A 17,821-nucleotide genomic window follows, 5' to 3' on the forward strand; every position below is an offset into this window, starting at 1 on the left:
TGATACACTATAGCCTTTCCAAAATGTAATACATATTTGCTTGACTGCATTGACAATACCCGGGAACAATACACACAGTATATGCATTGGACCAGGGACTGTGTATGAAGGGACTCGAAACGGATTATAGATAGCTATTGTCAAGCTATTGTTATCAGATTATCTTTTATGGCCTTCGATTACATGCGAGTTGCATTGAGGGCGTGATGTTTGTTTTCTTATTATTTACTCATGTTGCCCTATTCAAATATTTCTAAAGTTATGTCAAATAAGTCGTGTTCACACAGTCGGACTTAAATCACTTATTACCGGTCTTAAATTACGTCGGTAATAGTATTGGATATAAGTGGCAGTGTGAATTAGCGTCGGATATAACTATATCCGACGTGTAATGTGCTTTAAATCCGACAATTTGTTCACACAGTCGGACTTAAATTACGTCGGTAATAGTATCGGATGTAAGTGGCATGCAGTGTGAATGAGCGTCGGATATAAAAAAAAATTTACTATATCCGACGTAATGTGCTTTAAATCCGAAAATTTAAGGCTGAAGATGACCAGGGTTAAGAGCTGTTAACGGGTCGGGCAGTTTTATAGTGATTTGCGAAAAGTGTTTTGATACGTTCATTAATTTCTCTCAAAGTAAAAATCGCAGTTTAACAAATAACGGTTCAAATGAAAGCTATTATTGGGGGCTAATTGTTGTATCACTATGAAACACCTGACATCAATATAAACATTTGTTTCGGTGACCCAAGTTCATGGTCATTTTTTTTCACGCACTTTTTTACAGATGGCCTGGAATTTCATATTTCGGTTTTAGCGATTGCCCAAAAAAGGTGGTATGTTTTTGAAAAGCGTTTCCGCTTGGAATGTAGATAGTTGTTGTTGCTATTACTGTTCGCGATTTTAATTTATGCACTTTTTAGCCGACAATTTTCAATGCATTTCGCTGCCATAAATACCGATATTTTTAACAGTATCGTTTTTTTAAACCAAAATACCATCCAAATTAGTTCCCAATACTTTTATGAAACCATAGATACCAAATCGGACTGCAGGCGATGAACAGATTTTGAACTAGAATTAAAAAAAGAACCAGCGTAGGCCTTCTCAAAATGTACTTTTTTAAAATATCGCGTTGTTTAATTTTGGACTGCTTTTTCCTTGTTTTTTATAACAAGAAAATGCTTTACATACCCCAAAGTTCTCACATAGTCTTGGCTAAGTGTCCGTTACTGGTTGGTATTATTAGAATTAAACGATTTTCATGATTAACTTACTTTTACCGCAATGTTTTCCCACGCAATGTTCAAATATATTCCCAAAATGGCGTTGCTTTCGGCCTCACATTAATGACAAGGTTATCCTAAGATGTGTGAGAGTTTCTGACACTATATTCACGGGTATTCACTAGCTATTCAAACATATGACAAATTTGGCTGGTTTGCGATAAGCTATACCATTTTCACCCTGATGTGGTAGACTGGATCCTTCAGTACGTCTTTCAACAACTACGCACGGTCATCGGGTTGTGCTGTTGGTGAAGGGTTCATACCACTAAATCCGCCTGTGAAACGGTTTCCGGTAAAAGTTTATCACGACTATAGTCCCAACTTTGCATAAAAATTTGCAAAATCGGTACAATATTAACAATTTTAGTGTTGCAAATCGTGTTTTGCTAGAACTTGTGAATGTGATCTCTACTAATTTGAACAGAAAACGCAAAAATTTGAGTGATGTTTACGATGATGAGCGCATGAGGGTACATAACAATGAACATGGGAATTTTTTTATTTTTTTATTTTTTTATTTTTTTAAAATCTAAACGGCGCCTCGCGCCACTCGTGAAGCCACGCTATTTGCGGACCCCTGGTATAGGAAATAGATGACTATGAAAAAGAAAGCTTAATCCTGGAGCCTAATCAATTGAGAAGGGAATGGATTTTGTCACAATAATATCAAAATTAATATCGTCCATAACAAGAAGGAATGCATCACGATTTTTTTGATATCCAGCTATAGTATTTTAATTGATTTACACTGAACATGAAGCTATAATATCTCTACTATATAGCTTCATGCACTGGACATTTGCAGACCGGCCTTCTCCATGTAGCGAGTACCACATTAGATTGTGTTTACAAGAAATATATAATAAGCGCCACTTCCACGAAATTTCCTATATGCCAGCAACTTTGTAGACTATGCCATAGTCGATTTTTGATAAATAAAAATGTTATTAATCATGATGAACGCATTCAGTTGAACTCGAAATTATACTGATATTTAGTACATCAAAATACTAGTATAAAATGGTTATGAAAAAGTTTAGGCTATATAATTATATTTGTGACAGTAAAAGTAAAGTACATACGTATGCTTATATTATTGAATGCAACATATCATAATGGCATAATTATAATGACACTTCAATACTGAACAATTCTAATTTTAGAATCTGCCAGTTTATTATCCGAAAACCGACTATGGACGTTCACTTTTAAGCAGAACTTTACCCCGGGACTCACACACTGTCAATCATACTTGTTTATCAATAAAATCTAACCACAAGACTAAGCATGGTGGTACAATACGCGCTAGATGCATACGTTCATCCACCAGCACAAAAGCGCCGCATTCCTAGATAGTTGTGTACCATGTATAGTTATAATGGTACCAGTACGCGTCGGGAGGATTTAAACAATAACGAGATCTGGGCGACCAATCACAAGCCAGATTCATTTTTAAAGATGCATTACATCATCACTAATTTTAGTTAGGCCAGAAATTGGCCTAACTCTCAAGGCAAAGTCAGTAGTCCACTTGGGAAGCTAACAAACAGAGGGCGTACGGTGACTGAAAAGATCAGTTGTGAAAATCTATCAATTGTGCACACATTAATTAAATCAGAGTTTTAAGCTTAAATGTAATAGCCAGAGTAGTGCACAATTGGCAAGTGGACTACGGAGAAGTCTAGCAACTTTGATGATAAAATATTATCTACAACATCACACCTGTTTTTCAAGAACTCTCTTTTATCTATTCACCTCAAAGAAAGGATTATTATAATAGAATCCCTGACCTGATGCAACGCATTTTTAATGAGTTGCTGAGGGACTAGAAATCTTTTATGGTCGAATGAACAACGTATGGCCACTACACAGGTCAATGGCCTTATTGTGTTCTGGCGGGTTATTTAAAAGCACGGTCCCTGAATTTTTCCAGACAAGGAACAATAGGGACAAATTGCCTGGCAATGGGGTCACATATAATCCCAGTCTATAGTGTGATCAGAACATTATAGGCAGGTAATCATTATAGTATAATCAGTACAAAAAGTCCAATGCGATTTTTAAAGTATTTTAAAAAATTCAAAGAACCACTTTTTAGCGGGAATTTTTGCAAGTTACACAGCTGAAATTGTGAAATGTTTGAAATACTACAATATTACGGCGTAAACAAGAATATGTTTGTTTGTTTTTTGTTCCTATAGCCACATCCCTTAAGACCGATCGAAACGTTATGTCCGGTAATAGTAATTACGTGTAGACATGCATTCAAATTGTCATTTGGTATCTTTGAAATGACAAATTTGGCAAAAAAACGAAGCAAACAGCAGTACTGATGAAGTTGAAGCCCCATTCAAATACATGTAGCTAATTTAATAGATACTGTCAGTATCTAAATTACAGAATCGTGTAAAATGTCTTATTTTGTCTTAAATATACGGCTTTCGGCTGAACCACTTGCAGGCTATGTTAGCACAACTATGACAATAACAAAGGTACCAAAAGCTGAATTTTGATGATTTTTACGATCGTCCGGATGAGCAAATCACTGAATGGGCCTTTAAGGCCGTATGAGATTTAGCTCCTAGCCTAGTGGAAAAAGTGTTATGTTCGCACATAGATCACACATATCTGCCATGCATATTACAGCCATAACAGTCCGGGGTGAATTTGAGTGTGTTTGGGTATTGCTTAAACCTCAAATGTTACCGAGGGATGTTTCTGTTATAGCACTTTGTGCAGTGTACATCACCACCGACTCCCCGGCCCAATCAACATCTTCTTCGGCAACACCTACTTGAATCAATGGACTTGTTACATGTAAAATATCCGGACATTAGTTTCGCCATCTTAGGTAATTTCAATAGAATGAACATTAATCTGATAACAAGATTATATAATCTAAAACAAATTATAAATTTTCCTACTCGTGAACAAGCTATACTGGACTTGATTATGACTGACTTAAGTAAATTTTATTCAGATCTATTACCTATGTCACCTGTGGGTAAGAGTGACCACATATGCATTGTTTGGAAACCCAATCCCTCCACCACTCGCAAGCATAAAAATGCTGTCAGAGTTGTCCGCACCTTTAAGGGGTACTACACCCCTGGCCAATTTTGTGCCTATTTTTGCATTTTTCTCAAAAATTATAGCACATTGGTGACAAGTAAGATATGTATATTATAGGGGCAAGGACTACAACTACTGTATTGAAAATTCAGCAACTCAAAGCAAGTAGTTATTGATTTATTGATCAAATATTGGTTTTCCCTCATTTTTGACTGTAACTCCACAACTGTTGTCTGTGCTGGAATAAAATTTCCAGTGCAGTAGTTGTAGTCATTGCCCCTATAATATACATATCTTACTTGTCCCCAATGCGCTATAATGTTTGAGAAAATGCAAAATAGGCACAAAAATTAGGCAGGGGTGTAAATACTTCTTAAAGATTCCCAAATCGGGGAGTTCGGCACTTGGATTCAAGATCAAAACTGTTCTAATGTGTTTGAAGCCAACAATACTCAGGAAAAGGTGGATGCTTTTATGAACATCTTAACAGTGCAATGGAGTCATTCTTCCCACATGTCACAGTAAAGAACCATGACAATGATAAAAAGTGGATTACCCCCCCCCCCCCCCGAATTAAAAAAATTGATTCGGGAACGCCAATCAGCCTTTCTGGCTGAAGACAAAACTCAATGGCGCCACTTCGCAATAAACTTCAACGTGAAATTGCTCAAGCTAAAATTAACTATCACGCTAAGGGTGTGTTCAGAAATACTTTGGTGGTGGTGGGGGGGGGGGGGCTGGAAAATATTTCTTTCATTTTTTTCTTTGTGATCCCGAAACTTTTTTGACTCCCCTCTTAATGGACCTAAAAATTTTAATCCCCCCTGTTTATACACCCAAAACTAAAATTGTATGACCCCCAACATATTTTACAGCCCCCCTCCCACCAGAGTATTTCTGAACACCCCTAACTCTGTCTGGAATTTACAACATAAGGACCCACGTAAATGGCACCAACAAATTAAAGTCAAGACTAATGACACAAAGTCTTAGCACAACATACATGTCCCCGGTATTCAGAATTCTGATCATGTCAGTATTACTAACAGCATCAGTGAACTGTTTGTGAATGTGTCTTCCAACATCAATCCTCTGGATAACACAGAGCTTCCATCTTATTTACCTGCTTACAAATCCCCGCCTCAATTATATCCTTGGGATGTGTATGGTGAGCTCAGAAAGGTAAATCAAGGTAAATCATGTGGGCCTTATGGCGTCCCTCCAAGGTTGGTTAAAGAATTTGCCTATGAGCTGAGTGTTCCTTAACAGAGGTTTTGAACACCTCCTCATTGAGGGAGTAGTCCAATGGAAGAAGGCCATTCAATGGAAGAAGAGGGCCAAAATTTGGGTATTTGGTTGCAGGACAACCTCAAATGGGATAGAAACATTGCTGAAATTGTGTCCAAAACCAATCGTCGGTTGTATATGCTTAGGATCTTAAAAGGTTTGGTTTTAATACCCAGGAATTATGTTCAGTTTACAAAGGATATGTTCGACCATTACTTGAGTACGCAGATGTAGTTTGGCATTCCTCACTCACTGATAGGAGGGAGGACCATTGTCGTAAGTTGGCCGAAGGGCTTTCTGCTTCTGTTCGAACAAAATATCTCATCCCTCCTACCAGACTGGAGAGTCATGGCAGGGTCCCTCGCAATGCAAATCAAATATCTCAACTTTATGCAAGGACCGATCGTTTCAAAAACAGCGCAATTCCATACTTTATCAATTTATTGAATAACTAAGTGCCCTGAACTGTTTTACATATTCTGACTTTTAAATCTGGTAATATTGTGCCAATTTTAGCCTTTTAATGGTGTGTATTTATAATGGTTTTGAATGATGTCTTGAATAAGTGCAATATTTTATTTTCTCTCAACAGCAGTTGCTGTATTTTTCCTTGTTAATATTGATACTGTATTTTTTAATGTTTAATTGTTTTTTAATATTGTAACCCACTTGTAATTTGGCCTGAGGGCCACGATTTGTGTGTGAATGAAATATACTATACTATAAGTTAATTTTCACGTATCATTATTTTCATTTTATATCATCATTTTATCATTCCAGCTGCACCAACTCCCATGGCGTTTAAAAGCACAGTCGTACACAAATGGCGTGGTGGATTCGTAGGCAGGATTGATATACCAATCTCTGACTATTACACTTCTTGGAAGATTATTCTCACATTCAATCGACAAGTGTTCAAGCTCACAGTAAGTCTATGAGATTTCTGTGGTTTTCCCACATCTGTGTTTACACACGGTAAACCCTATACTACCCTACTTGCTTGCTTGCTTGCTTATTTCGGGTGGTTTTCCGGAACCACGACAGCTTTCCATATCCTCCTGTCCTGCACCATTTGAATAAGCTAAGTGCAACTTTCTAAATCCGACTTGAAACCACTCAAGCACCCATAACTCGACCAAATGATATCGTAGAGCAACAAAAGAGGTATCAAAATGCGCAGGAGAAAGCTGCGCTTTATATACATTAAATAAGTTTTTGCTATATATTTTATTTCAGTTCCAGATATATCTGACCATCTATAATCGTTTCGATACTTTCTGGGTTGAGTTTATTTAAAACACACTAAGCCAAAAAGAAAAAGGTCATATCTTAAAATCCTGCCCATCAAAATTAACCAAAATAACACACAGGATTACTTCAATACTCTACTCTAAACACATGTCAGTAACCAAGCAGTTATTCAACTGACATAACAGTAAAATGCACTGACATGGAAGCAGCGGCGTAGCTGGGATTTTATCCGGGGAGGCAAGCCTGTATGGGGGGGGCCCAAATCCACCAAATTTCCCTGCACTTGTAGGGGAGGGGGCAAATAGACAATTTTGCCAGGCTTATTGATAATAATCGTATGGTATTGCATATCGTATGGATTCCCCATCTCTCTGCCCCTCCTCTCCCTCTCTCCCCCTCTCTCCTCTTTTTCCTCTTTCTCCCTCCTTTTTCCTCTTTTTTCCTTGCACTAGGGGGCAGGGGCCCAAATAGGCAATTTTTCCAGGGGGAAATTGCCCCCCTGCCACCCGGCAGCTACGCCACTGCATGGAACAGCTTCCTGGACCACATTCACTGTCCAATAATTGGCATACAGCACAAGAAATCAGCGAGAATGTGAATAAGGTCCTTGCACAGATGATAATTCCCAAAGAGTAAGTGGAATAGTGTTGAACAAGACATGTTTCTTAAAGAAAGTGCGTGAAAAACAGAAAGCAGCAAAGTTTTGTAATTTATCATCTGTTCAACGATTCTCACAGATTTCTTGTGCTTAGTGCCAATTAGTGGACTGTGAATGTAGTCCAGGAAGCTGTTCTATATCCGTGCATTTTGGTTACTGACATGTGTTTAGAGTAGAGTATTGAGGCAATCCTGTTTGATTGATTTTGATGGACAGGATTCAGATTCAGATTAAATTTATTTCAATTCGTGGCCCGGAGGCCAAATTACATGAAATATTACAATTATAATGACATAAAAAACATACAAAATTACATTGAAAAACACAATAAGATTATTAAAAGAAATTAATTGCACTTACTGAAGCACTTGAATACATCAAACACATATTAAATTTACATTGAATTATAAATCAAAATTCACAAAACTCAATTATATCCACACGGCTCTGCAAACACTCCAAATATAAACTCTCTCATGTGCACCCCTAGACTCACCCCACACACACACCTCTCACATTTCCGCACAACCCATCGTATTTCTACACACAACGCTCATATACTCTCACATCCAGATTATCAACCCTCACACACAAATAAACACAGGCATTAAGAACTTCTTTCACTGAAGTTACATTCAATTCAATGAAAAACAAGATATTGCACATAGATTGGACCAACCAAATTGTAATAATAATAAAGAAAAATGCGGCTGCTACATAATCATGATTAAAACACACCGTCAATGAAAAACACTACCCCCCCCACCTCACAGTAAAAATTAAAGCAACTTAGTCAACACACATCAGAAAAACAAGATAAGATCAGAAGATCAAGACAAATTTAAACACTGATCACTGATGGTTAAGAAGCCTTGTGAGGTAAGGAATGGGACTGTTACCTTATCTATTGGTCCTGTACCTTGGGACATGGTAAGTGCTGGATCTTCTAAGACAGATACCATGGGAACTCTTGTTGAAAGGGAACCCTGTATATGACCTTACCGTGTGATAGACGGCATGCAGAAACCAATGAAACTTAGCGCTAACAATCTAAACCACAGCCACTGACTAACTAAAGAATCCGTATTCTATCTGTGACTGTGACTGAACTTGTTGCGGTCGAAGCGAGTTCCGGGGGGGGGGGTACTTAGTACAAATGACCATACGGGGACGTGCCGCAAACATGGGTAGCATTTTCAGCCTTCTGGTATATCAATGACCCCTTTTCAAAGCCTATTTTGGTATATGAATGGGTCCTTTTTCAAAATTTTCTCAATTTTTTCGGAAAACAGCCCAATTTTTCCTTAATCTAGCTAAAATTTTCAAAATTTTCCCAAAATTTTCCCAAAATTTGTAAAAACTAAGACAATTTTGGGTAAATTCGGCCGAAAATTTTGACTTTTGGTATATCAAATGGGTCCAAATTTCTTGAAAAATTGGTATATTTATGGGTCTACTTCCAAAATCTCAGCGGCACGTCCCTACCAAAACCAAACTTGAGTACCCCCCATAACCCACCCCTATGTGAAAATGGTATGATCCATACATTATAATATTGATTGATTTATACAATTCGTGTATTATAGGGTGGTCATTTTCAAGTGGCTAACGAACCTTGCCTGCATAGCCGCAACTGTGGTGACGACAAGAGGAAGACGTGGGTTATTTACCAGACGTACGCCAATCACGTTCGTAACCCAGGAGACCATCTCAACCTCACCTTCGTTGCTACTGTTTGGAAGAATATTGACCAAGGACTTGTGGCTGATGTGGCATTCTATGGATACAATCGGGTTTTCCATGTTGATAAAAGCTCGTTTTCGTCTTCTTCAGACATTCAATTGCAGTAGGCCTAAGCCACCACACAGTTCTCTAAGTATTGATTGTCCTCTACGTATCCGCAGTTAATTAATCAAATTTCTAAACATTTTTAGAACCTTATTTTAGGGGCGCCCAAAGATCATTGAGGTTGCACGTGAAGAACAATTTAAATTGGTATTTTTACCTAAAGATGGTATAAAATTCACCCTGGAATTATGGACACCTCAATACAGCAAAATGATTGGTTTAAAGTATATGACAGTATACATACTTTGAATGGTAAAATAAAATGATAAATCCCACTTTGAAGAAAATCATAACAAGCATGATTTTTGACCCAAATATTTTTGGACAACATAACCAAATTCTTCACAATTGTAGAGGAGCAGGCTCATGAAAGTCGATTCTCAGTTTTCCGTTACGTGACTTCAGTCCCGAAAAATTGCCGATGAAATAATTTATTATTTCCAAATTTTTCTTTATTTGATATTTGTGATTATTCCTCATCAAGCAAAACGTATTTCAACACTGTTTAAGCATCGTTTTATGGATATATCGTCGGGCGTAGTGACGGATGTTGATTTTTGTCGTTTTTATGAAAATTGGCCAAGGTATTTTTAATAGTGAGTAATATAATATTACCAAGATTTGAAGCTCAAGATTGCATAATTAATTAGTTAATTAATTATGCAATTGACGGATGTTGATATATGACATTACGTTTACTCGGAAAAACAACTAAATTGTATCTCCAACATCCGTCACTATGTAAAAACATGATTTTTCAATTTGAACGTACGTAATTCAATATTGTTCATTGAAACCTACAGGATTTCTTGACAGATGTTGATATCTGGGTAAAACCAAAACGTATACGTAGAGCAGATATTCAATGCATCATTATTTTAGTAAAATATCATTTTAATCAATTTTGAATGGTTCGAGTTGATTCGACAATTATTTAGAGACATTATTTCAAGAGAAAGTAATAAAAATGAAAATATGATCCTTTTTAATGAGTAGGTTATTGAAAGATGATCAAAAGATGTTTAAAGGCTAGGCGGCTCCAAGTTGACAGATAATACAGTGTAAATTGGTAAAAACTGAATACAATCATTGGCGTTTTGTAAAAAGAAGTTACAGCTTGTGTGACTAGCTATATCAGCAGAGTGAGAACTAGTAAGATCAGGAGTAAATACTCAAATACAATATGTCATGTATGTCGTGGGCACTCGTGACGAGTCGGTTTTATCATGAAAAAAGCCTTTAATAATAAGCGTAAAGAACCGACGGATGTTTCGAAGTCCTTCCTTGATCCGACTTTTATGCGCAAGACATACTGACGGATGTGTGACGGATGCCCATAGATCAACACGAGATGCCAGATTAACGTGCACGATATTGGCGCAAGACATAGTGACGGATGTGTGACGGATGTTAGGGTGCAACGTTTTCACGTTTTTACATACTGACGTATAACTTTGCAATCATTTTACTGATTAGCGAATAATTCTTCATATGATAGATGTTTCAAGATACTTTAGATACTAGTTTTTTTTAAATACAGCAACTTTTGGAGGATTTTACCTGTTAGTGTTCTGCTATGGTTGATCACAAATTGGCATACTCTTTGATCGCGTCTAACTCAAAAACTTTTTTTCTGGCGAAGTTTAACATCCGTCACTATATAATACACCCGATGATATAATGGGTATAGACGAATCCAACGAGCTAAGTCATGGTCAGGATTTGGTCGGCCATATTTTGGTTCCCCGCATGCACCAAACATGTGTTGTAAGTGCCCAATTGGGTGGATTAAACCCGCTTAAAATTCGATGTTAGATTCTTTTGTGTTGTAAACTGTCATCATTCTTTTGTCTACGTGTAACACGGGTGATAGAATGCAGTTTATAATGCCCTTCAAGGCCGCATCATCTCACATTTTAGGTGAGATAGTTGGGTCCCCGTTGCGGCTAATGGCTGCCATTGAGGAGTAGGAATGCGTGAAATTGACTTGGAATTGACTTTCATTAGCCTAATATTTAATAATAGTACGTATATATTATAAAATATGGGTATATATTTTGTTACTCATATTCAAGCTATATTATTAACAATGTAACGTATACATGAATCCGGGGGGCTCATACTTATATATTGACATTGCCCTATTTATCTTCCTTTTAGCCGAAAAAACACTGTTTGGGGTCAAAATAGAACTGCACGCGCGCATTGGCCCTTCAAATAGCAAAATTCATCTTCATTTTCGGCTACAGTAGTCTGAAAGTTAAAAATATTTCGCGCGCGCAAACGTTATATTGAAAGCGGAACAAAATATGCTCATACCCTCTCTAATTTTAATGCATCTGCTACCACTGTAGATCTTGTGTACTCAAAACTTGGCCAATTGGTGAGTTTGGGGCCTCCAGAATTTTGCCTGGCCCAGGCCCCCAAATAAGGTAAATTTCCTCCCTGAATGACGGGGATGTGCGACAGGGGCGTAGCCAGCTTTCTTGGTCAGGGGGGGCAAAATAAAATTTTGGGGGCACAGACGAAAAAAATTGCAGTTGCATCATACAATGTACATAGAGACTGTATGTCTTCGAGCTTCCCGAAAAGGGCCTTATTGGGATGATGTGCGCGCGTAGCGCGAAAAAAATGGTATTTTACACTATTTTCGCCCATTATCCGGCTAAAAGGGCTGTATTGTTACAATGTGCGCGCGTAGCGCGGAAAATATTGTATTCTAGACAATTTTGGCCCTGAATTTTGCTAGAAAAGAGGTTCCTTGACCTTTTTCTTTTCCTTTTCTTTCCCTCTTGATTTTCTCTTTCATTTTTTTGTCAGAGGGGCACTTTTTCTTTCATTTTTTTGTCAGGGGGGGCACTCTGCCCCACCTGCCCCCCCCCGCTGGCTACGCTACTGATGTGCGAACATGACCCCAGAAGTAGGGGTCTTCTGGTGACATACTAAATAAAGAAAAAAGGGGTCTTTCAGGACTAAAAAATAGATCATTCGGTGATGAATATTGACGCGTGCCAATATATATGTAATAATATGTAATATGTAATAAGGAAACACACAACTAAGACACTTTTCTTTGGTTTAAATGAGCACATATTTATCAAAATGAGACACACTAGAATCCACAAGATGCTCATCTATCAATGCACAATTCTTTAACCACAATACATTTAGTACAGTCATTGCATGACTTTTGAAATTTTGAGTACAAAAACTCATATACTCTGGAACTCGAGGTCAAATTTTGCAATATGATTGTTTAATTGAGGTTATTGAACTATGCCATTAGTATGAGGCCATTGTGGTCCATAGTGACAAATCTGCTCAATTCTGTACGATGCATACTAGCATTTAAAAGGCATCGCGGGATTTTTGTAGAGAGAATTTGTAGAGAGAATTATTGAACTATGCCATTGGTATGAGGCCATTGTGGTCCATAGTGACAAATCTACTAAATTCTATACGATGCATACTAGCATTTAAGAGGCATCGCGGGATTTTTGTCGATTTTATGAATTGCTTTAAATGTGATTTTTACATGTGGATTTTTGGCCACTCGGAACAATTTTTGATCTTAAAGTCCCAGGTTTTTAACGATACTATTTCAATAAAACTTTCCACTTGTACTTGTGCATTACGGAGCTGAGTATATTTTAAAAATCCTATAACCACAAATATAGAGTAATATAATATTATATAATATCAAAATTTGGGTTTATATTTTTTAACTAATATTCAAGCTATAGTATTAACAGCGTAACGTGTACATGAATTGTGCTTGTTCACGTTTGATTTTGTCGTCGCCTTTGTTGTTTTGTATTCGCCGTCGAAGTGATGATGTAACAGGATTAATTACCATAGCAATATTTGAATGTTAATCACTCGCACCTGTAAGATTAGTATTTTTGAAAAGACGGTATTGTATTCAATCTACGATTGCAGACATACACAGGTGATGAGTGCAACCTGCTTGTAGTGCAGGCGATCTATTCAAAATTAATACATAACTTCCACAGGGGAATTGTAACGTCATTCGCCGGCAGAAACAACAACAGCAATAATAATATATATTAAATAATAATCAAAATAATAATCATAATAAAAATAATATTTAAGTAATTTGTTTCCGCGATGAATGCGTCAAATCAACAAACGTTCGTGTTTGATTTATATGCGTGAGTGGGCGGGCCGTCTTATTGACTACACGCATACGAACCAATCACAGCGCGTGTTAGTTTGACAATTTTGACGCAAGTGGTGGGTATGTGTGACATAGATTTCTATAATTGTATCGTATGGAACTTTATTAAACTTAGTATTTGCATAATAAGGTTTTTTGTCGTTTTAGTTTTCTCTTAATTAAGAGGGCAACAGGTGTCGTATTAGTATACTGCGCTAAAAAGTATCCGAACACTTAAACTAAATGACAAAATAAAGTAGTATTATAGGGACTATTTTGTTCTGCGTATTTTGATACCTCATTCGGTACGATACGACTTTAATTTCCAAACTTATAGCAATTTGAATAAAAAAGAGCTTTTCATAATTGCATTGACTTTTCCCTCGAAGCATGCTCGAAGCACGCAGATATTGATCACAGCGGAGGGAGCGTTCATCCATTTAGGCTTTATTCGTCGTCGAAGTGATGATGTAGCAGGATAAACTACCATCATTTGGAATTGGGTTTGGAAGATACCTTCTCCTAAAGCCCGATACTGACTCCACATGTACATTTTAATTTCATCGCGCGATGCTGAGATGTTTGGGTTATGTTCCCGAGCAGTGGAAGAAGGCAATTGTCATCCCTATTCCTAAACAGTACCCACCAAGTATTGACAAGTTGAGACCTGTTTCGCTCACATCAATTTTTGCCAAAATAGCTGAAGGTTTCATTACTGATTGGGTTCTAAATGACTGTATTCAAAATGATATTGACATCCGCCAATATTGTAATGTAAAAGGGGTGTCAACTTCTCATTATTTAGTTTCTCTTGTTCATTATCTTTTCCAGGGAGCGGAGAGGAGTCGCAATATAGGGACAGTGGTACTTACGGATTTCTCGAAAGCGTTCGACCTTGTCGACCACACGCTTCTTATTGGTAAGATCGTCGATATGGGAGTCCGTAGGTCTATTGTTCCTTGGATTTGCGATTTCCTCCGCAACCGTCAACAGTGTGTCAGATACAACAGTGTACTTTCAGATTATTCAACTCTTCATGGTGGTGTACCCCAGGGTACAAAATTTCAAATTCTTATAAATGAAGCTGCCCAAGAAGCTGGTAGTCGCTGTTGGAAATATGTTGATGACTTGACATTTGCTGAGAATTTTTCCGGTGGTTGTGCTAGTTCACTTCAGGATGATCTTGATCAGTTCTCAGAGTGGGCTAGTGACAGCCACCTGAAATTGAATCCCAGCAAGTGTCAAGCCATGCAAATTGCTTTTTCTAATCCATTGCCACCACATCGCGACTTAAGAATTGGTACTGAACCACTATCATACGTCACCGAAGCCAAAGTTCTTGGTTTGTGGCTACAGAACAAGCTTAAATGGAATGTCCAGATGGACGCGATGTTAAAAAGGGCTAATTCCCGGTATAGCATAATTTAAGACATACTTTTAAAGTATGATGTTTTGCATAGACTCTTCAATCGAGTTTGGTGATAAATAATAAAATATACGTGTTCGTAACTTTAAAAATATTTGTCAACTTGTGAATCAAATGTGAATTAAGAAATATATTGCATTATATCCTAACAATTTTGATTAACCTTTTGTGTGGTTCGCAAATAATTTGAAGAATTTTTGCATTGTTTTAGGAAATATTCCACCCAGTTATGTATCACCACGTGGTCATTTTAATTCCAGGGCTTGTACCACTAAATCAGACTTCTGCCTAAGTTTATCAGTCATATAGTGCCATCTTTACATACAAAATGTGACAAATTGATACAATATTAGCAATTTTAGTGTTCAAAACCATGTTTGAATAGAATTTCTAAATGTGAATGCCACACAGGTTAAAATAAAACAGGAATATTTGGGCAATATTTACGGCTATCTGCGCATGAATATACAAGGCCAAAATGTAGTTAGCAGTCGGAGTTTTATGTATCGCTAGCTTTCTCAACAAGTAGACGATCAATGTTCATAATATTGAGCCATTCATGCTTTGTTATGAAAAATATTCTTCTCTAAGATGATACAAAATTTATAATTCGAAACTGTAAAGAAAAAAATTCTTCTTTCGCATAAAAAAAAGTTATGGAACTTGCGTGGCAAAATCAATGACGACGATTTTAGTGGTGTGCGAATAGACAGCTTGTCAACCAATATCTCGCACTCGCAATAATCATAATGTCCGCCGCTTTTAATACATCGCTCAGCTAGGCGAAGTAGTGTATATTTATTCGAATACTGGACACTTCATCCCCTGGACACTTCATCCCCTGGACACTTCATCCCCTGGACATTTCATCCCCTCGTGTTAAAACGCTATTGTAGCGTTCTTTGAGCGTGACAGTGAATCAAGAATGCATATGAATATAATAATTGTTTAGAATCTTGAACTTAGAAGGAACTAATATAAGGAAATTAATAATCTTATTTATCCAATGTATGCACCGTGTTCTGTGTGAGCTATCACCAGCTGATCACACGACACGTATAATAATCGATCAATGTTCAATGGCAGCAGGGCCTATTAGACTATTTAGTTAATAATAGTTTATACATTCAATGAATTTACCTAAATTGAACAGTGCATACGCGCATATCTTTTGTTATTACTGTGAGTATTGTTATCATTATAATATTACTATTATTGTTAATATTATTAGGCTGTTAGGCATATTATTATTATTATCATTATTATTATTATTATTTACTGTGGGTTTTTGTTGTTGATAGCTCAGACTATTTATTATTGTTATGTTAAGTGTATTCTTTTTTCCTGTTATTTATGTATTTATTATGTATTGTTTAATTAATTAATTTTATTTATTTATTTATTTATTTATTTATTTATTTATTTATTTATTTATTTATTTATTCATTTTATTATTATTTACTTAAAGTTGTTCATCTAACAAAATTAGTACATTTTTAATACTATTTAATATCTGTTTATTGTATATTGATAAATATGTCTGCATATATATGGAAGGATCATGGCAATGTTTTTGTATTGTCCACTTGATGAGGTGATTAGCGCAATGTCATGTTATACAATAGGAACAATAGCTGAATGGTTACAGGAAGTTGAATTCTTTCAATCATTGACTGGTGTGCTATTAATCAATGGAATCTATATAACTATATAATCATTCGGGAATCTGTAATATAACCATTAACCATAGTCTTATCACTGATAAGGTGCGATTAAAAGGTTCTAAAAGTAGTTAAGTACAAGGATAGTTAGAACTTACACTTGTAGGAGAATTAAATTAATACTAAACGGTAAAGACTAAGGAGTACTATACGCAAAATACTGGAATTCCATCAGTTCAACTGATAATAAATATCTGCATTATATTTGTTCTTTTTCTCCTGTTTTTGCCCATTTATTTGTCTTACTTTCCTTCAAAGATCCAATTTTTTCTTGTTTTCACCCAAAAAGACATTTTTTGCTCCCAAGACCATTTTGTGGGGACACTCTATACTGTTATAAGAGCGGCAACCAAGTTTTAGAATATGGCTCAAAAAACTGCAGAAAGAACTGATTGTGGGGGTTTTCCGCACATGCATGTCATTTACTATTAGAGTTTCCCCTCCCGGAAACTTTAAAGTTTGAACTACATGATTCCCGACAGAGTTTACACAGATTACACTCTGCATCTGTATGGATTACAATCCATGGCCCTTAAAGACCGGGTTATAAAAAATCGCACGACCGCAAATATTTAAATTTGATTTCTCTAAATTAAATTTTCTCGATTAATTTTCTAAAAGTAAGACAAACTCAGTTTCACCCCATTTAAACTTGCTCAAAAATATTAATCAACATAATTTGTCAGTCGAGTATACATGTAAGTCCTATTTGTTCACCTGAAGATCATGTGGTTACTTATTTTGTTTATTTAATTAATTAATTTGTTTGTTTGTTTATTTATTTTTTAGGAACTATTGCATTTGTTTTTTTGTTTGTTTATTTATTTATTTTAGGAACTGTTGCATTAATCCAACAATTCAAACTATATATATATTCCGGTCTGAAACTATCAGACAATATTTTAAAAACATTATTAACATAAACAATTTGCAACAAACCCAAATTATGAAAAAATCACCACAGGGTAGTTTTATATTTCTCCATTTACGATCCTGCCCAAAAGAGTCTCTTTTTGATATACCACGTCACAACTAGATGTACGGTATTTTAATGGGGCTCAACTTTGTCATTACTGTGGTTTGATG

The 17,821-nt window shown here is 36.4% G+C and overlaps 1 protein-coding gene across 1 annotated transcript; it reads left to right on the plus strand.

Moving 5' to 3' along the window:
* Positions 1–14,521: 14,521 nt before the first annotated feature.
* Positions 14,522–15,016, plus strand: LOC140161636 (uncharacterized). The gene has a single exon (XM_072184936.1). The coding sequence runs from the start codon at positions 14,522–14,524 to the stop codon at positions 15,014–15,016; it is 495 nt and encodes a 164-aa protein (XP_072041037.1).
* Positions 15,017–17,821: the final 2,805 nt, after the last annotated feature.

The sequence above is a fragment of the Amphiura filiformis genome, chromosome 10, assembly GCF_039555335.1.
Source record: "Amphiura filiformis chromosome 10, Afil_fr2py, whole genome shotgun sequence".
NCBI classification, from domain to species: Eukaryota; Metazoa; Echinodermata; class Ophiuroidea; order Amphilepidida; family Amphiuridae; genus Amphiura; species Amphiura filiformis.